General features: G+C 44.4%; 3 protein-coding genes across 4 annotated transcripts; all 3 read right to left on the reverse strand.

Annotated features, from left to right (window-relative positions):
• Positions 1-472: 472 nt before the first annotated feature.
• On the reverse strand, positions 473-3874 carry fdps (farnesyl diphosphate synthase (farnesyl pyrophosphate synthetase, dimethylallyltranstransferase, geranyltranstransferase)). 2 transcript variants are annotated; one of them, XM_070966125.1, is made up of 10 exons: positions 3727-3874; positions 3101-3253; positions 2875-3015; positions 2534-2614; positions 2282-2404; positions 2105-2193; positions 1940-2012; positions 1698-1775; positions 1458-1592; positions 473-1252 (listed from the first exon to the last, which is right to left on the reverse strand). In XM_070966125.1, exons 1-10 carry the CDS (start codon positions 3727-3729, stop codon positions 1052-1054), a joined length of 1077 nt encoding a protein of 358 aa, XP_070822226.1. In that variant the 5' UTR covers positions 3730-3874; the 3' UTR covers positions 473-1051. The 2 variants fall into 2 exon arrangements, with proteins under 2 accessions (XP_070822226.1, XP_070822225.1); XM_070966124.1 differs by lacking the exon at positions 3727-3874 and having other exon boundaries at positions 3101-3639.
• A 369-nt stretch (positions 3875-4243) lies between these two features.
• fam189b (family with sequence similarity 189 member B) lies at positions 4244-13032 on the reverse strand. The gene is made up of 14 exons (XM_070966127.1): positions 11496-13032; positions 11349-11405; positions 10985-11092; positions 10726-10842; positions 10202-10309; positions 9856-10016; positions 9558-9657; positions 9351-9423; positions 8444-8735; positions 7920-8281; positions 7795-7836; positions 6697-6869; positions 6443-6589; positions 4244-6313 (listed from the first exon to the last, which is right to left on the reverse strand). Exons 1-14 carry the CDS (start codon positions 11727-11729, stop codon positions 6062-6064), a joined length of 2226 nt encoding a protein of 741 aa, XP_070822228.1. The 5' UTR covers positions 11730-13032; the 3' UTR covers positions 4244-6061.
• An 872-nt stretch (positions 13033-13904) lies between these two features.
• On the reverse strand, positions 13905-19236 carry rab13 (RAB13, member RAS oncogene family). The gene is made up of 8 exons (XM_070967107.1): positions 18596-19236; positions 17821-17881; positions 17373-17433; positions 17160-17237; positions 16609-16698; positions 15757-15822; positions 15587-15637; positions 13905-15471 (listed from the first exon to the last, which is right to left on the reverse strand). Exons 1-8 carry the CDS (start codon positions 18717-18719, stop codon positions 15400-15402), a joined length of 603 nt encoding a protein of 200 aa, XP_070823208.1. The 5' UTR covers positions 18720-19236; the 3' UTR covers positions 13905-15399.
• Between the last annotated feature and the right edge of the window lie 675 nt (positions 19237-19911).

Below are 19911 nucleotides of genomic sequence, written 5' to 3' on the forward strand. Positions count from 1 at the left end.
TCAGCTTCATCTCCTTCAAATGAAGAGTCACATTTCCTGTGTGTCCATGCATTTATTAGTCTGGCTTTAAGGAAATAAGCAAAGCTCACATGCAGCCAGCTGTAGCTTCTGTTCACTCTTATTGTTATCAGTTTATCTGGCAGCGACATTCTGGATAAATCGATTATTTAGTCTGGAATTGACCAGAGCCCAAATTGCTTTATCTGATCAAAAGCTGAAAAGCCAAAGATATTCAATTTAGCACCATATATGACAAACAAAAGCATCAAATCCTCACATTTGAAGATCTGGGAAGAGAAGTTTTTGGCATTTTTGGCAATAGTTTATTTAGTTTCATTTCTGCTCTATAGTCAAAAACAACACACACACACACACACACACACACACACACACACACACACACACACACACACACACACACACACACACACACACACAGAAAAAAGCATCATAACAATGCCAGAAAAAGAAATACTGGTCATAAATATTTATTAAAAACATATAAGATTCAGACCAGTACAGACTTTAGTAGTAATATAAAAATAGATGGAATTAGACAGCTGATCAGGTTTGACCCCTTGCCAGATACATCTACTGTCACATATGTACTGCTCCGTTCAGCCCCTCATTAATTGCTATAGCTATTCCTACAAAATCAATACAGTGTCGACTATCTGATTTGATTTGTATCTTCATCCTGCCTTCAGGGCGCACAAATATGGAAGCTAGACCACGTGTTTCATTCATGGGTTTCTTCAGTGAAGAGCTGACTGCAGGCGCTGTAACTCATGCACTGGGTTCAATAAATAGATAAGATGGAGCAAAAGAGACAGGCTGAGCAATGACATTCACAGACAAATATCTACAAATGTTTGAAAAGTTAAGAAACTGCCTGCAGGATTTCTAAATATCACAGCCCCGCTCAGGTCATGCTGTTGGCTCCCTGGCAAACCCTTTTTAAAAGGAAGAGGAGCTGATCTGCGCGCCGCAACAACAGCCACAAGGGAACCGGGCTGATGCATCTGAAGCAGCTTATGACCACAGTTCCCTCTCACTTGTTCCTTTTGTATATTTTCTTGGCAAAGTTGAGGAAGACTGAGTGAGGAAGGTTTTGAGCGTGACTAGCGATGAGCTTCTGGAGCCGCTGGTAGCTCTCCTCTTCATATCTGTGGTACAGTGTTGGTATTTCCAGGGTTTTGTACAGCGCTTTGACCTGTTCCACACTGGCATCATCGTGGCGCCCATAACATGCCTGATGAGGAGATGATGATGAAACAGTGAATATAACCTGCATAGTAAATTCACAGTATTTCACACTGTAATGCCACACTTCTTTATTGTCATTTGACTGTGTGTGAGCCACAAGATCTGTGTAACCTCTCTGCAGTTTGCAGAAAAATAATATCCGTACATATTTAGAGTTTTCAAATAGAAAGGGTTGTTTTCTGAACTCCCACCTCCAGCTTTGCTCTCTGTTCGGGATTCATGATTTCCATGGCGGTCACCACCAGCCAGCTGCATTTGTTATCCTGGATGTCTGTACCAATCTTTCCTGTCACAGCAGGGTCTCCATAACAGTCTAAGTAGTCATCCTGCAACATGAATGAAACATGCCAGGTGCTTTGTTGAGTCTGTATAACTGGCAGCATGTTACTCGATATGTGATGCAAAAGCGGGATGCAAGTAAGAGTAATTACCTGTATTTGAAAGAACTCTCCCATCTCAAGCAAGATGTGTTTGGCGTTGTTGTGTTCCTCCTCACTTGTAATTCCTGCCTACAAAAGTGATGTACAATAGTTAAGAGAAAGATTGTGACATGTGTCAGCTGGTCTTATTCTAAGCTTCTTACAAGACCAGTTCTGTAAACTTTCATTTGCTGTCATCACCATTCTGCCCATGAGTTCCTTCAGTCATGTGTGCACAATAGAAATACACTTACAATGTACATTGCAGCTGCCACTGGGAGGTAAAAAGAGTAAAAGGCGGTCTTATATTTCACAATAGCTTTATACCTGCGAGATAAGGAGAGAAATAATTACACCCATTTGCTTTGGTAAACAACATCCTTCTGAACAAATGTGCTTTACAGATTTAACTTCACTACCTCTCCATGGTGAATCTGTTGAGGTCAATCTGACCCGGGGGAGCAGTCATGAGGTCCAGAGCTTGGCCGAGCTCTGTCTGAAAAGATGTCTGAAACAAACAAGAAATGCTTTTAGAATCCTGTGTCAGTGTGCGTCTGTGTGTGCTCGTCTGTGTAATGAATCAGGACGTTCTGCACCTCAGTGAATAGCTCCAGTAGGTGGACGTAGTAGGGCTGATCCCTGCAATGTCTGCGAAGTAGTCTGTAGATTGACCCTTCTAAGAGAAATGAATCATTGATGGCGTCCAGGCCTATTCCATCCTTAAAAACAAACAGACAGGATTCACCTTAGAAAGGGAGCACACCAGTAATAATGAGAAATCAATTACCACATTACAAAAAAGAAAAGCCCTTGTGGTGTGCCTTTTTCTGGTTCATATCAAGCCTCACCTTCTTGTACCAGCAGGGCTTTCCTCTCCGAGTTACAGATGCATCCATGATGTCATCCGCCACGAGGAAAAACGCCTGAAGCTGCAATCAGCGGAGACACAGTTGTAACACTTAATGACTTACAGAGCGTAACGCCCTTGGAAAGTGTAATTACAACAGTCAGTCAGAGAATGTGCGCGCAAGATGAAGTTTTACTGACCCATTATGCAACGTGTAACAGCTCCCTTGCTTTAGCTACACAAACAATACTGTTTTTGTTCTTTTAATTAAATTTGTTGACAGTAGCAAAATTGCGAAATAATGCCAGATGTCTCAGTTAACATATCAGAACATGCCCTTACCAACTCAATGCACCAGCCAACCAATAGAGCCCGTTGCACTATGTCCTGTGTGAGCTGACTGGGTGGGAGAAGCTCCCTCAGTGAGCCAATCACAGACAGGCCTCGGTTCCTCTTGCCACCAGGTGAATTGTACATCAAAACCTAAGAGGGAAAGACACATGCACACTTCACAGCGGTTCAACACTTGTCACACGTAACTCAGCAAAAGGCAAGACAAAACACATACCTCTCTCAACCTGCTCAGAGCATCAGCTAGCGCGGGATCCGCGAAGTCCTTCTCTGAAAGCTCCGTGACCAGCTCCTCAAACGTGGCTTCGAACAGCTGAGGATCTGACAGCAACGCCTTTTTGCTGTGGCCCCCATTGCAAATGCTGTCTCCCTGGAAAGACGAAGTGCACAGCTGAACTGATGGGTTTTTTATCTTAAACCGGGAGACCACCAGCCACATGGTCCGGATTGTTTTAGTTGCATTCATGACGCGCGTCAGGATACGTCTCATTCCCAAACTGTGCAAATGTCCGAAACAACCGGGAACAACCTGCGGTCAAACTTGTCGGGCTGCGGCGGTAACTGCTTAATCACAGAACGTAGGTAACTTGTTCCTCCTTGTTGCTGAGGAAAACAGCCAAGATAGTTAGCTCCATGGCATCATCGCCCCCTGGACTCACTAACAGCAAGAGCAAGGATTAGGTTAAGAGAATTACTATTATTAGCTAGCAAGCTCTTTTGCCATGAGAAGAAGCGTTCTGTGACATTAGCTTAGATTGCTTTCCTGCATCAAGTCTGTTAACAAGGCTAGCTATAGCATACAAAACCAGGATTTTTTTTACTCATAAATATGCCTTTACATACCATAATGATACTGTCCTCTTATCCTAAACTGTTAAGTGTAATACAAGAAAATAGTTTATCCTTTGATTCTTCGTTTTGCTGTCAAACTGAGGTCTGTGAACGTCTCCTAAACCAGGATATGCAGATTGTAGTTCACTGTAACGCTACTGTCCGCTTTATAAGGAAGCACAGAACTTATTTTCCCACCATCCATTGCGAGTGGTGCGTAGGGGCGTGGAGCTCGAGGCTCCATTTGACATTGAACGTCTTGATTGGCTGGTAGAATCGAACCAGGATGGGCTTTCACACTGACTGACCAATAGGATTTGAGAAGAGGTGGGGTTAAAGTGGAGTGGGGAGATGAACGAAGCCAAGGGTGAGCCTGAATTATAATATTTACAGTTCCACTGATAGAGTAGAAAATAGAAAAATGGACAAAACGGAAACAAAATAATGAATTGAATTGAAAGATTAAACAAAGAATACTAACCTTACAATATAGTTTGGTATTTTGTTCTTCATAATATGTACAAAACATCAACGTAGGTATTTTTATTTGATGTCTATCATTTATTTCATATTTTGAAATACATAACTTGCATTGAAAGTTTTGCCATTGACACTGCATTTAAAATCTGGAATAGGTGTCATATTTAGATACATTTATTATTCAGGTTTCAAGGCTCTATCCTGTTAAGCCTGCCATACAGATATACATTTCTTCAAATAAATAATGTTTTATGCAAGACAGGAGGTAGAAATACAGCTCAGTGCCTTAATAAGGGGGTGTGTATGCGTGTAAATTTTTAAAATTAGTTACAGACATATGAGTGTATCCAAAATGTGCCTTTTACCGATATGGAATCAATATCATCACTTAGTGAGCGCACCAAAAAAGACTTTCCAAAGAAAAAACTTCAATCTGACACAAATATTGATACCCTTCAAAATCCAGTATCCAGAGCTGCCAGGCGCATCTACGTTCACTGTCACTGGACTGTCAACAGTAAGACTTTTTTTTTTTAATTTAACCACCCATCCACAAGAGAACCCGTGCCAACACATAGTGTGCTCAACCTTGTAACAAATTTGTCTGTACATTTATTGCAAGAGACTCTTCCTGTCATCAGAGTCGCAGTGCAATTCACACTTCTTTATCTTACAGGATCAGGCCGCTTTAGCCAGTGTCACAGATATACCTGTGCGCTTGAAACAATTTCAAAACCTATCAAAATCAAATTAGGATGCAGAGGCATGTTTGGAGCCATCTGGCAGAAAACTTCGGGAGCATTGCGCATCTTTGACTCTGACCTTCACCTTCAGCTACCTATTAACACAAACACATTTCAAATGGCTACTATCATAGGTCTTGGGTGCAAGAGGAAAAAAAGTAAGAAGCATTGTCAAAACATGCAGATAAAGACATTCTGAGGACATGTTACTTAGTTACACAGACAGTCAGGGTTGAATGCACAAGGTTCCTGCTGTATTTGGGAGACTGTAGCAAAAACATGCACATATGCAAATCAAACCAACGTGTCCAGGGGCCACCCACAGATAATACATTTCAAAGGCTGAGCATGTGTCTGTGGCGTGCAGTAATGTCAGTGTTAAAAATGCTGGCTGCCTTTTTTTTTAAGCCAATGCGGAGGTGGGAAGGCGTGGAGAAAGTGGGAATCCGAATTGCAAAAAAAAAAGAGGCAAAATTAGCAACTCAGTTAAGGGTTTTCCATGTGAGAGCGTTTGTCCTCATGTGCAACCTCATCTGTTTATCTTACATAGTACTCATTAATTATGTTTATCGAGATGCATTTTTTTTTAATCAATGGAAGACAAAATAAGGATTTTCATGATCACCTCACCTGAGCGATCCTGTGGATGAATAGCAATGTACAAAATGGCCAGAAGCATATTGCAACCCATAATTATGTAACTGACTGAATGCACATGTAAGTGCGTCTTGTAGCATGAATGCTCGTTGAGGTCTGTCTCGAGTTCAGTTGAGGAACAGATGTTTCCAGATGAGTATTGAGAGAGGGAGAGGAGAATATAGCAGAAAAGATGCCTCTGGTTGTTGTCTGAAACGCTGCCCAGAAATAAGTATCTAGTGACCGTTTCACTGGTGTTGAACAGTGAAAGAGTGTTATCTCGAGGCTGATGTTCCGAGTGACGAAGAGCACCACAGAATAAGGCCATTTGCTCAGCTGGCTTCAGGAAACAGAGGTGACAAAGTGGAAAAGGAGGGAAGACTGTCAGATACCTCCACTAAACTGCCTGATTTCCTCCCATCCCCATCTTCCATACAACCTTTCCTTACAACTCGCATGCCTCCTATCTTCCTCCTTCACCCTCCTCCTCACAGTGCAGACTCTGAGTAGAGAGCTCCTGATGACCCATGTGGTGGATGGGGTGTCACCAATCGGCGTAGTGACGCAGAGGAGGAGCTCAAGTCTCCACAACTGCGCAGGTGGATCCCCTCTGGTACCCGAGTTCCATGGTGCCGGTTGTGTCGACTGTCACTGTGGGAATGGTGGTGCCCACGGCGATGAGGGTGATGGGGGGGGTGGTTGGGCTGTCCCCGGCTGGTGTTCCATGGGGTCAGCAACACCTGAGGATGATTTCATAGAGCAGAAATTTAAACAAGGAGCAGATGGCATTACTTGCAGGAGCTGAACTATGCTGATGTAGTGGTCTGGAGATAGGGGGAAGTAAAATAGCTTATTCAGAACTGTCATACTTGTTCCAAGGGCAGGTGGTGGGTGGCGGTGCCCTCAGCACCGCTCCTCCTCTTAGGCCCCTGCGCTGTGTTCCCAGCATGCTCAGAGGAGGGTGACAGGTTGCGTTTAGAGCGCTGCAGGAAGCGAGCCACCAAACCCCGGGTCACCTGAAGGAAATGTGCAAAGATCGGAAGATGAAATAAGACAAAGGCCAAACACTAGACTTATGGGAAGTGTTGCTTCTGTATTTTCCATCTGCAGTTTTCAGAGTCACCTTAAGGTCTCCCAGGGAACGGTGGCAGTCTTTAGGTAAACGCAGTGGTGAGGTGGGAGGTTTGGAGGGGACCTGCACGCCTGTGGCTGCTGATTTCATGCTGCCTTTCCTTGGCAGCGCCGCTGCAGGAGGCAAAGAGGTGCGGGGCAACAGACATGCCTCTGAAGATGGACCTTTGAGAGATGGAGTCAGGGAAAAAGAGAGCAACTTTGACTTTCATATTTTATCAAGTTATAATACTGTTACAATCCCAAACTGATCCAGGGGAGAGCAGATGAAAGATATCAGGAGTCAGTTTGTACATTTTCTCATTCTTTAATTGTTGGATTCAAAGGCTTAAGTTGAAATTCAGGGAGAGTCAGACCAAGCGGTCCTGATTAGAAATAAGAGCACAATACTGAATAAACTTTTTAAAAGCAAAAGTTCAAATGCTAAATTCAACTCCTTAACTACATTAAAAAGGGAGAAAAGAAGAAAACATGATGCCAGCTCTCCCCTGCAGAGCTTCATGGGAAGGAGTTAAAGATAGAAGTTGATAAGAAAATACAAAACAGCCATGGACTAAGTCCTGACAAAATAGCTCAGAATACATTAATCCTCTGTGCGTAAGCAGGCAGCAGAAAGTGGCTGAGAGGCCCAGAAGTGCTACATCCGATCTTAATCCGTCTTTATTAATTCCTGTCTTGATCAAAAAATAAATAAATAAATAAGAGCACATGATTTTGTGTTGAAATGTAAGTCAGTAGTTCCTCCAGTGAAGCCCAGTAACCACTGCACATATTGTGCTATGTTCCATGACAACAATCATAACGTATCATTTGAACATAAAATGTAAATGAGGACCTGGTGAGGCACATTAGTGTTTCCACAGCAGAAACTAATTGATCAATCTGTGATCAAATCACTGCTAATTTAGATGCTGAGGAAGAGTTTCATGAATCCCACGCCCATTAGGACAGATTTGTCTCCTCCAGTGTTCAAATCTGCAGTAGGATTTGATAAATGATGGCCATTAGGTGCAAATGTTTTGAATTATATCTCATCAGAACTCTGTCAGAGGTGAAATGAGAAGGAGAGATAGACAGTGGTGACTCTTACCTGTGTCTATAGATACCTTACTGCCTCCAGAGCCAAAGTCAACTAGAGAAGAGGACATACAGGGACAGGTTATGGACACTGAACTAGTAATGCAAGAGATGTGCTCATATTCGTGTCTGACTTACCTGTGTCAGTGGAGGAGCCGAGGCCTGGCTCACTGTGTGACCGCACAAGACGCAGGAGTCCGTCGCTGTCCCTTCTTACACCTTCTCCATCCTTCTCACTCCCCCCAGCCCTTCGTCGGAGGTACAGCGGTTGCACCAGGAGGGCTGGTCCGTGCCCCTGCCCGCCGCTCTGCTCCCTGGCAGCTGAGGAGGGTGAAGTGGGAGGAGCAGAGAAGGTTGGGGCAGCTCCTTGGTGTGAGGGAGTGGAGGGGTGAACTCGAAACTCTGGGATGGAGGATCGCTGTTGAGAGGCGGAAACCCCTATTGCTTCCAGTTGGGAACAGCTACTGGCTAGCATGGCCTGGCGGCGCAATACTGGAGACCTGCAGGACAAAAGAGAAGCAGATGGAAGAGCAATATTACAGGCTCAATTCTGGATTTCAACGTGTGCATTAACTTGAGTTTATTTCCCAATATGCCTTCTCTATGATGAATGACTGTAGAGTCCTTATGTTATTAAATCGTGTGTGTGTGTTTGTCCTCACCTGTACGTGGTGGTTGCTGTGCTGGGTGAAGAGCAGGAGTTGGACCTCTCTCCTCTGAGGAAGCGCCTGGCTCTCGGCCCTCCTGCCAGAGGACTCTCTGGTGTCTGAGACGGGGGGCCACGAAAGCTGATGTACTCCCCTCCATCTCCTCCATCTCCCCCTTCACCCCTGTTGCCCCTCTCACCCTGGATCCTTAGCCCAACCTCCATCAGACACGAGTCCTCAGAGGGGGAGGAATCATCAGGGATGTCCACTATCTCTGACATGAGCAGAGATCCACTGTCCATGGACACTAATGAAAAAAGGTAATCATTTATTATGAAGATAGTTTAACTGTTTATACCGCCTTAAAACACTCTAAGTAATAACTGTCTTTAAAAAAAGTCTTGTTGCTGTGCTGTGTCACAGTTCTAATTTATGCAGTTATTGTTGTGTAAATAAACACTTCCTCATTTCGATACCGTGTCCAACCTCCAAATCCCCAGATTTCCTTTCAGCACACTGTAGACATTATAATACCACAGACGGCAGCCTCAGTGTTGTGCTCTCTGCTATCATTGACTGTATATACTATATATAGTAGAAATGTTTACATGTATATACTGTACACAACCAGCCATTTCATGTGTACAATGCAATCTATTACATTACCCATTCGATATGTATTCGTTTGCACTATTTTTATTGTTCACAATTGACAGAAACATAAACAACACAAATGTATGTTGCTGTTCATTGTTGCTTTTTATATATATTTATCTATTCAATAATTTGTTTTACCTATTTGTCTGCAGTCAGTTCAGCTTTGTTCTGTGTGTAACATTGCGAGAAACTTCAAATTTATCACATCAGAATCCTTGTATGTGTAAACCAATAAAGCTGATTAGAGCTTGTGATGATTTCTCACCTTCTCCGCTGAAGGCAGTAGAAGTTCCTCTCTCTCCAGACAGCTCAGTGCCATGCGGGTCAAACACTGTTGCCTTGACAGTCAACATACACAAGGATCAGCATAGGCAGTGGTTAGATCACACGTAAGACACACACACACACACACACACACACACACACACACACACACACACACACACACGCAGACACACAAACACACACTCACCTGGCTTGCAGCTCTTTGTCCAATCACAGCTTCATAAGGAGGGGGGCAGTCAGTGGGGTAGAGAGGAACTGGGCTCTCCATGGAGCCGTTGTAGGTGATGCTAGATTTTAATACAAAAATATCACACAAATCATTTCCTTCCACTCTATCTATCTATCTATCTATCTATCTATCTATCTATCTATCTATCTATCTATCTATCTATCTATCTATCTATCTATCTATCTATCTATCTATCTATCTATCTATCTATCTGTGTGTGTGTGTGTGTGTGTGTGTGTGTGTGTGTGTGTGGTACCTCTGAGCATCTGTTTCAGAGCTGCAGGTGTACTCAGGAGGGTAGTAGGGGGGCGGAGGGATGGGTGGCACAAACTCCTCAAAGTCCATGATGTTGGTCAGGAAGGCGTCCTGAGGAGTAGTGCATTCTGGGTTGACTGAGCGAGAGCGATGTGGAGCCAGCTAGGCAGGGACAAAGGGAAACATGTCCAACGGACAGATGTAAAGGGCGTCCACATTGGTACAGTCTGTTCTCGAATGTAAACCTTAATCTGTGAATGCAGCAGTCTAGTTCACTGCTGGGTACTCGTCATTTGTGTGGAAAAAAAGAGCCAGACTGGTGTAAAATGTGCTGTGTCCGCACTCACCAGGTGCACAAGGTCCAGAGAGAATATGTGGATACTGCAGGTCACAGTGGACAGAGTACAGATGATGGTGGAGAGAATGCTGAGACCACATGCGCTGAACAAAAGGTCCTGTGGAGAAACACATATTCAGAAAATCTAAATCTGACAACATATTTATTTATTTATTGGTAGAAATATGTCAGATTTAAAGGAGAGGTTTTTCAAGGCTGTCTTAAAACGCACCAACTATGGAGGACATCCACTTTATTTGTCTAACTCAAACTGCTGAGGCATCATATTATTATCAGAGAAACCTTTGAATACATTTTTGCACAAAACAAGGACTTGAGGACACTGAAATCATTTAATGGCCAGTATGAACCGGTGGAAAGATTAAAGCGAGCAAAACTTTTTTCAGTGTCCATACGAGCGCCTGACTGTTTTACTGTTTTAAGACAGACCTTAAAAACTTTTCCTTTCATGGCCGACTTGGACGACGAAAAGAAATCATTTGTGTCTCCAGGATATAGACACATCCCGCCCACCTTCAGCTGATGTCTGACTGAGTGACAGTCAGCATTCAGGTAGAGGACCAGGGTCTCCTCCGCTGTGATGGAGCAGGGGTGAGTGGGCGCGCAACACGCACACAGACCGTTCTCCACCTACACACAGAGGACTGGTGTGAAGCACTGAACTGCACAGTAAAAACACATTCACACTTATTCCTGGCACGTTCCCCATGCATCTGGCTGGAAGGGCATTTCAGCATGAGGCAGGAGACAACACTTGCATAATGTTGTGTACCTGGCAGGTGAGCATAGACTTGACCATCTGTGCGTTCTGACAGGAGAGCATGGAGCCGGCCAGACTGAGGATCACGCACACTGCAGACAGCAGCATGAACAGTGACACCTGCAGGGGAGCACAGAGCCGTGTTTGGATTTAGAGCAGGATGACAAAACTTGGCCCACGCGAGCAAGAGTGTGCCGTAGTTTTATCCTTCCAACCGAAGACTACGGCAGGGATATTTCACTGATAAACATTCAGCCAGAGAGGAAGAACTCGTAAGTGAAGAACCTGGTGATCCAGCATTGCTGCATGGTATGTGGTTTTACACCTATAGCTAAGAGACTTGAATGCTCCTCTTGTGAGATGGAAATATACATACCACCAGCGTCAGAGGCCTCCTCCATGAGATGATTCCAACTATCCCTGATGCGACCACCTGCAGACACCACATACAGCAGAAATCACCCTCTTCTGGATCTCTTTTGTTACATCAATGCAAAATGTTTCCAGTCAGATTTTAACTTACAAAGAAGCCGGCCCAGAATGGACAGGACTGCCTCACACGCGCTGAGGAGGTGAAGGCCATGCTGGTGAAAGAGAAGGCCAGGACCATGGCCCCTAAACCCAGGTGGCACAGCCCCAGGTAGAGGAGGAGCCGTGCCCCACCTGGCCCCCGGCCTGACATGCCCCTGCGGCTGTCTGACCAGCCTCGAGACCCCGAGGCCGAAGCCACGCTGCTGGAGTCTGACGGAGATGGCATGTTAGGCTCGCGTGTGGAGGAGGCTGGGAGGAGTTTCACACTTACTCTGAGTTCATAAAATAAAGCTCAGCTGTGTGGGTAGATGTGCAGGAGAGCAGAAGAGGGAGAGACATAAATGCTGGCTTCAGAACTCCACTCTGTCAGAATTATGCACCAAGCTCTCCACTGGCAGGTGCCATAGCTCCTGCGCAATGCCCCATGGTGCGCACTGTAGTCCAGAGAGTCCAAGAACTTTGTCAGCAGAAAGTTGAGAATTGAGCAGCCACTACACACTCACAGCCACCGTACTCACCTCATTGGATGTTTCAGCCATGATACTAAGATAGCTTCAGTCAATACAGTGTCTATTTCACCCCATGCAGTTCACAGGCCACCTATAGAGTACAGTCAATACACCAGTCCGCTCTCTTATTAAAATGCATTCACACAAATGGGGATAGTTTTTTGCAACCTAGTCATCCGTGTTAGACTCATTTGCCTTGTGCTTCTCCCGCCTCTCCATCTCCTGCCTTCCACCTCTCCCTCCTCTCGCCAGTGGCATTGCGGTAACTGGAGACCCGAGCAGGCCGCAAATATTCAAGCATCCCAAAGAAAGCAGCTGATCCCTGGTCGTTTCACCCCCTCCCCCCCGCCAGCAGAGATGGCATGAGCCGGTCAGTCCGTGCGTCCACTCAGGAGGAGCAACATCCGAAACATGTGCGCTCCCCTCCCGCGACCTTATGTTAGGTCCTCATCGTGTCACGGAAAAGAAAAAGACGGTGAAGAGATCAAAGCGCCAAGATCACATCGGCTGGTTCGGGAAGCGGGACTAATTACTTCGACATGAACAGGAAATAAAGATCTTCCATCGATTTTTTAAACTGCACCAAAAATAGCGGCCGGGCCGGAATGTTTCTTTGCTCACAGGTTTCGATCTTTGACAACTCCACCTCGGGGGTTTTGCGGTGGTCCACACAGGCACCTAGAGTTCCCCCCCCCCTCCTCCTCCTCCACCTCCGCCGCCTCTTTCCTCCCTGCAGTCACGCGGGCATCCCGTTCAGCCCGTGTGTTTGTGTGTATGAGAGTATCCCGGACGTTTACCTCACAGCCTCCCACCAGGCGTCACACGAGCATAACAGCATAGTTTATAGCCTACCTATGTCCGGGATTACATGTTTAAATCCATCCGAGCTCATCTATGACTCTTCGTTCACTTCGCCCCTCCCTCCGCTGCCCTCACGTCCTCTCCTCTGTTCCTCGGTACAGCTCTGGCACTGGGAGAAGAATGTATCGTGTTTGCAAACCCAAACCTGCCCTGCGTGATGACAAGGCACGCAGCAGAACGTGCAGGCAACTTGAAGATGCGGCAGAGCGCGCGCACACCGTCGTGGTGCTGATGCTGGAAAGGAGGGGCGGTTGCCCAGCGACGGGCTCCAGCTCCTGCTGCTGCAGCAGCAGCGAGGGGGGAAAGAAACTGAGGCCGTGCTGGCCGCTGTACCAGGAGGATAGCAGTTAAAAATGAAGGCGCAGGGGGTCCTATAGTGAGAGTGTCCCATAGGTGCCTGGTCTAATTTAAGGCCTGTCTATTAACCAGTGCTGTGCCTGTCAATGGACATATTTCCTGCCAGTGTCCTTGAGACACAAAGCCACCTTCTCCTCTTGTAAGCTGCCTCACTACTTGAATGGATCTTTGTTTCCGGCTTTAGGTAAAGATAATTAAAAACTGCAAACACTAATGAATCTGAGGGGTTAAAAGACACAAAATAAGAAGTAAAACAGATCATAACACTGACCAAAAAGCTGTAGGCTGAATCCACTGTTTACTGCGCCTTCCCTCAGGACGCAAAATTTAAGCCTTCCTGGATCCATATTCTTCATATGTTTGCAATTTATCTATCAAATATTCTGATTCTACTATGGTCGTTTCTGCTTGCCCTTAGGTTTCTTCTTGTTTCTTCCCCCTTTAAGGCTTTTTGGGGATATTTCTCCTAACACGAATAGATCAATAGAGGTTAGAAGATGTCAGATTGTACAGATTGTAAAGCGCTTCGAGGTAAATTTGTGATTTGGGGCTATATAAATCAAACTGACTTTTTAAAAAACATTTTTTAAAATCATGCACAAGCTACATACAAGTAGTCCTGATAACTCAAGCTACGGTTCATACTGTTATTGTTCCAACACACAGATTCAAACTACATCACAACTCATCATGTTTTATTCAGCAAGCGGCAGGACTGTAAACTACATACAAAGTCTCGTGGAAGGTCTAAAAAGAAATGCATGAAAAGTAGATAGAGGAAATACAGCATGTCTGTCAGAATCAGATGTGCGCCTACTGTACAGTCAGAGTCCTCTTTAATGATCTGAAATTGCCTGAACAGGGAACTGTCATGTCAGATGTAGCTAATGTGTGATAGTGTTTAGAAAGAGACCTAACAGGCACTTCAGATAAAAGGCAAGACCCACTAAATCAATTCAAAATGAGGGGCATGTGCGCACATCCTGTCCATTCACTTGCATTATCCATCATTCTTTCATCTCTCCACTCATCTTCTCATATTGCACTTATCTCTATTCCTGTCTTCCACATTCTATATCCATTCATCAGTTAAAACAATGCTTGTTTATCACCAGCGCTGGTTTCAGATTCAGCTCCATACGACCGGCATCCACAACTTGTTAAATCCATTAACGTGAGAGCATGATGGCAGCTTCTCACAGATTCTTCTTCTCACACACTGACCCAGAAAACGTCCACGCTATAGACTCAGTAGCATCTGATACTGTAGATTCTGTTGAATGCATTCAAATACTGTGTACCACTGAAACATGTCATCAGTTCTCAAAGGATAAGCACAACATAAACACAATAAAATGAATGTGGAAGTTTAGCCAACATTTAAAGCTGCGTGTTCAGTCTATGACATCTCTGCCATACATTTATGTTCCAATGAAAATGTGGGGAAACAAGTTCATCTCAGTGATCAAACTCTTTGTGTTTTATGACTTATTATTGAACAAATGTACCATTTCTGCCCAGTATTTAAACCTCCTAACAGGATCTATGAGATGCCTGTGGCAACTTGAATTAAAGATGAAAAGGATATTAAAAAAGTTGCGTCAAAGACTACAACAAGAAGCCTGCTGTGTGTGTGTGAATCAAAACACTTCCCATCAAACTGCTCTTCTGCCAGTGAGCTCCTAAAAGCAACACATAACAAATGGTTCCATTAAGCAGAAGTGTGTTTTTTTTCACACAGCTAATCAAACCAAAAAAAGATTTATAAGAAATGAAGCAGTGACTATTGCAGCGGGTGATCATGTGGTGATAAGCCAGAGAAACACAGGGCGGAAATGCAGATGTATATCTTAACTACACATGGCGGGAACTGCTTGGTGAAATCTAGGATGCCCACTTTGCACCATTTTCATGACCGTCACAGGAGATGTGGCAGAAGATATGTTCAGTGTGAAATTACAGGCACGATCACCTCAATAAAATTTCAGCTCAAAGGAGAAATCCATACCTTACTTTTCTGGCAGAGTACACTTTGTATAGCACCTGTATGTAATTGATGTTTTTAACCACCAGATGGCGACAGAAACCCTGCTGTGCTGTATTCTTTCCCCAGTGATACCTGTTGTGTTCTTAAATTTGTATGGCCCTTTCTCGTGTGTGCTGTCCTGTTTAGAGAAGAACGCATTTGGAGGATTTTTTCTCTGTGCTGCTCGTGATTTTCACCTCTCGACCCGTGGGGCCCTGTCAGACAAGGAAACGCAGACAAAGAAAGGAAATAACATACAGTATTATGTTCAGAGAGGAACAAATGCTTCTCTTTGGTTTCACTTAGTTTAACAAGACTGGTCTGACTCACTGGTTTCTTGCTGGATTTCTGTAGTATGTCACGGGCCAAAGACAGAAAAGACTACAGGAAACAGACAAACAGTGAGAGAAAATGAAAGTTCAACTGTTGGTATCATATGGGTAAGATTAATGAGGCATGCAGACAGTGTTTTGTTAGTCGGCGGTTATGTTCTGGCTCACCTCCTCCACGTTGATGCTGGACTTTGCACTGGTCTCAAAGAACCTGATGCCATGCTCTTTCGCCAGCTGTCAACAACAGACACGGACCTGATTACAGCAGGTCAGGATATGGGTAATAATCACTTCCTGCTTCTTATCTAAAGTTAATGTGAAGCGGGTGAATCAAAAACGAGTCCTTCCTCAAACAACCACTCCCTCCTGTATTTAAAAAGTCGCTTCCATTGTGTTTTTATCTCAGTGAAACATTTGACTACTCACTGCATGATGGTACAGCAAATCTCACGTCTACCCACTGCTCTCTGAATCAGCTGCTATCAACCTTTTCCTTTAGGGACGCTGTTTCTATCATTGAGTACAGTGACAACTCCTGACTAAGTGACATATTTTATGAATTTCTATTTTATTCAATGTATTATAATCACAGTACAGAACAACTGACAAACTGTACAATTAACATGAATAGTGAGCACAAAGACTGCAAAAAGTTTGTGTAAAATGAATGATTGGGATGAAGTTTGAAAGGATTATTTCCTGTAAATATTGCATTAAGATGCTGATATTTTTAGAAACTTTTTCTACAAATCTCTGTCTGTATTATGTATCTTTTTATTTTTTAACAGTCACATACTTAATAGGCTTCTAAACTTTAAAAATCCTTTAGTTTTCCTCACAGAAAGGATGAAATGCTGAAATACAAGTCCACATATATTCTTTTTCTTACAATGAAGAAGGTCTCTTGACCCCCTGTGATGTTTTGTGACCCCTGTTAGGGGGTTGAGAACCACCACTGTGTCAAACTGAAACCAATACAACACATGAGCTATAATAAAGTTTCTGCTGGGGTCACCTCACCTTTTCTCCTGTCTCCCTGGAGACCTTCCGCTTTGCTTCGATGTCGCACTTATTACCTAGTAACATTCGACTGACTCCAGCTGATGCATTCTGGGAAAGAGGGAATGCATTTAATGATTAGACAAAGCCGAGTTCTTGTCCAAGAGAACGTTTGCTTGGCAGAAGAAGAGCTCAAAGTGAAGGAAAGCAGACATCTTTAAAAGTCTAAACAACCAGACTCCACTGCACATGAGAGACAGTTACTGTGCAGGAGAACTGTCTCTACATTCAACAGATTCTTACTGAAACGACTTCAGCGGGTTCTGACACTGAATCTGTATTTATAGCAATTCTAGGTTGTTGATTTTCACTTAATAAAGGGATCCATGGACTTGAAAAAATGTGCTTTTTGTGTGATTTGGCTTTAAAATCGCCACTTGTACAATGCTCCTGCCTTGCTGCTGCAGTGAGTAAAGGCCCATTCTCATGACTAACATGCATCCAAATGACTAATCACAATCTCTGAGTCTTTCCTGGTTGTCTTAGCTGTGGCTGAGTGGAAACAGTCTCACTTCTTTGATGCTCTTCATCCAGTTCTGAATGTTTTCGAAGGACTTCTCGTCCGTGATGTCGTACACCAGGATGATGCCCTGGCACACAGCAAAGAGAGAGGGACACAGAGAGGGGGTTTAAGGAGTCGGTGAGAGGTACAGAGCGAGCACAAAGGGGCAGTGATGTCAGCCTGATTATCCAGTCTGCTAGTACTGCAGGCGTCCTGCGCTCACCATGGCTCCTCTGTAGTAGGCCGTCGTAATGGTCTTGAACCTCTCCTGCCCTGCTGTGTCCCTGCACAAAGCGCGCACACACAGTGCAGAGTAAGAAAATGTGCGCTGATGCATGCACACCAAGCAAACTGTAGTTAAAATCAAGATGAGGTTAGAGCTGTATGCAGGACATATATGCTTTTTACACTGCTTAAGCAAGCTGGATTCATGTTGCTGCAACAACAGGCTTATATGACATGAGGTGACTCTCTGTGGCGGCCCTGTGTGATGCATACTTGGACAGTAAACCCTGTCATAAAGTCCTGATTTGGACTACAAGAGGGAGGTTCCTCTTTCCTCTCAGGAAAAGGAGCCAGGGGAAGTCAACGGATCAACTCGGCATTATCTGCTTGCATAAATTCACCTAAACAAAGCATTTCCACACAAGCCAGCAACTGATGCCTCTCACCAGACTTGTAGTTTCACTTTCTTCCCATCCACGTCAATGGTTTTTACTTTGAAGTCGATGCCTGAGAGACAACAAGAGGACGGGAAGGAGCAGAAACAGACAGATAGTGAATTAAATACCTCAGATATGAACTGAAAACACAGCCGCCCACGCTGCAGGATATATAGGTCACCCTCACACGGGCGGAGACCGATTCATGGTCATTCCCACTGTGGTTCTGACCCCTCAGTGCACTCCCATCCACAAAGAGACAGAAAGGAAAGACGCACCGCCCTGCAGGACAGGCTGTCTTTGAGTTTTGTTATAGTTCCTGCCAGATGGACAAGCTGACAGACAGACAGACAGACAGACAGACAGCGAGGAGACAGAGGAGGGGAGTGGGGGGTTGTCCTGTGGAAAAAAAAAGAAAAATGTGCATGCCAGAAAGCCAACCATTCCTCTGGGAACGTAGAGATGGTAGGAGAGATAGGAATGAGGGTGGGTGGACCTTCTGAGAGCCAAGTGAGAGGAATGAGATCCGAGAGACAGGGTCAGGGAAGAGACACGTCCAACAAGAGTGAAAAAGACAGAAAAGATAAGAGACAATAAAAAAAAAGAAAGAGAGAGAGAGCAGGGGCCAGTTCAGACATGAAGGCAGTCTGAGAAACCAGTCTGTACAGTGTTGGGCATCAAATAGAGGAAGAATGAAATGTCAGCGTTCAGCAGACGTTGGTTACACACAGGCCAAACATAAGCTGGTGCAGACATGTCGAAGGCTACAAGCCAAACAACGTACCGATGGTGGAAATGTATGTGGAGTTGAAATTGTCCTCAGCAAAACGAATGATCAGACATGTCTTGCCCACTCCGCTGTCCCCGATGAGCAACAGCTTGAAAAGGAAATCATACTTTTTCGCCATGGCTGGAGCTGTTCCTCAGAGTTGGAGTTTGGGCTTTCTGCAGGCTCTTTTCATCCACTTCGCTCTTCAGATCTGGATTGCGATGAAAATGAAGTTTTGTTTTAAAAGTTACTCCATGAAACGAGTGGATCCTCTTTTCCTTTTTTCCGCTCGCAGACTTGTCACCGGTAAATTCCGATCCCCCTCAGTGCCTCTGCGCTCTGTTTGGACTGCGTGGATAAAGAAATACACTCCATCCAAAGTTGAACTGTCTACTGCAGATCAGCCCTCAGCGCCAAATCTAATCGAGACTCATGTCGCTTTCCTCCTTCAGTCAGAATCACCCCGTTTACAAACGGGCCGGGGTGCCCACGGCTTTCTTCTGCTTCCAGATCTCAACTTCGGCCGTCGGCCCAGATCCCAGATCCGCTGAGAGGCTACGTAGAGTGGGAGTGCTTCATGGGAGCAGGGGCTCAGAGCTGCAGGCGCCCAGTGTGACCACACGATGGCGCCGTTTGACCAAAGAACGAACACACACCTGAGGGGACACGAACGAGTAAACCTGGCCGCAGACAACGGCTGATCAGTCATATGCAAAAAGTCATTTGACAACATAGGTCCAATTTTTTCTTGAAAGACAAAACAAAAAACAATCTTTGGTTCACGTGCCCTCTTTATTTCAAAGAATAAAAGTAACCGCTGACATCTAGTTAGAAGAATACTTGTGTAATACTTGTGAAAACTATATGTCAAACATACAAAAGTGTACTTGTAATGACTTTTCTATATTTAAATTCTATTTCAAATAGTCTAAGTAGGCCTATATGTCTTTTTGACCTGGGTATGTAGTTTAAACAATTTGTAAAGGCCTTTTTACTGTTATGCATAATGACTTAAAATCTACAACTTACAGTAAAAATATTGTTTAGCAAACTAAAGCTCAGCATACACAGCATGAGTCAAAGTATGTGGAAATCTGAACTTTCAGCTCATGTTTGATATTTGAACATGTAAAACCATGTGGTTTACCTAAAGCACACAAAATATGTTGACACAAGACTATTTACTTTCGGTAGTATAGTGCAATCTGTCTGAGGTGTCACATGAAATGTAGATAAATGTGCTATGTAAATAAAGCTTATCTTACCCAATAACAAACAGCACCTCCAGTATAACCCGCACCATCGACAGGCGAGGGAAGTCCTGCAAACAT

The sequence above is a fragment of the Chaetodon trifascialis genome, chromosome 7, assembly GCF_039877785.1.
Source record: "Chaetodon trifascialis isolate fChaTrf1 chromosome 7, fChaTrf1.hap1, whole genome shotgun sequence".
In the NCBI taxonomy this organism is placed as follows: Eukaryota; Metazoa; Chordata; class Actinopteri; order Chaetodontiformes; family Chaetodontidae; genus Chaetodon; species Chaetodon trifascialis.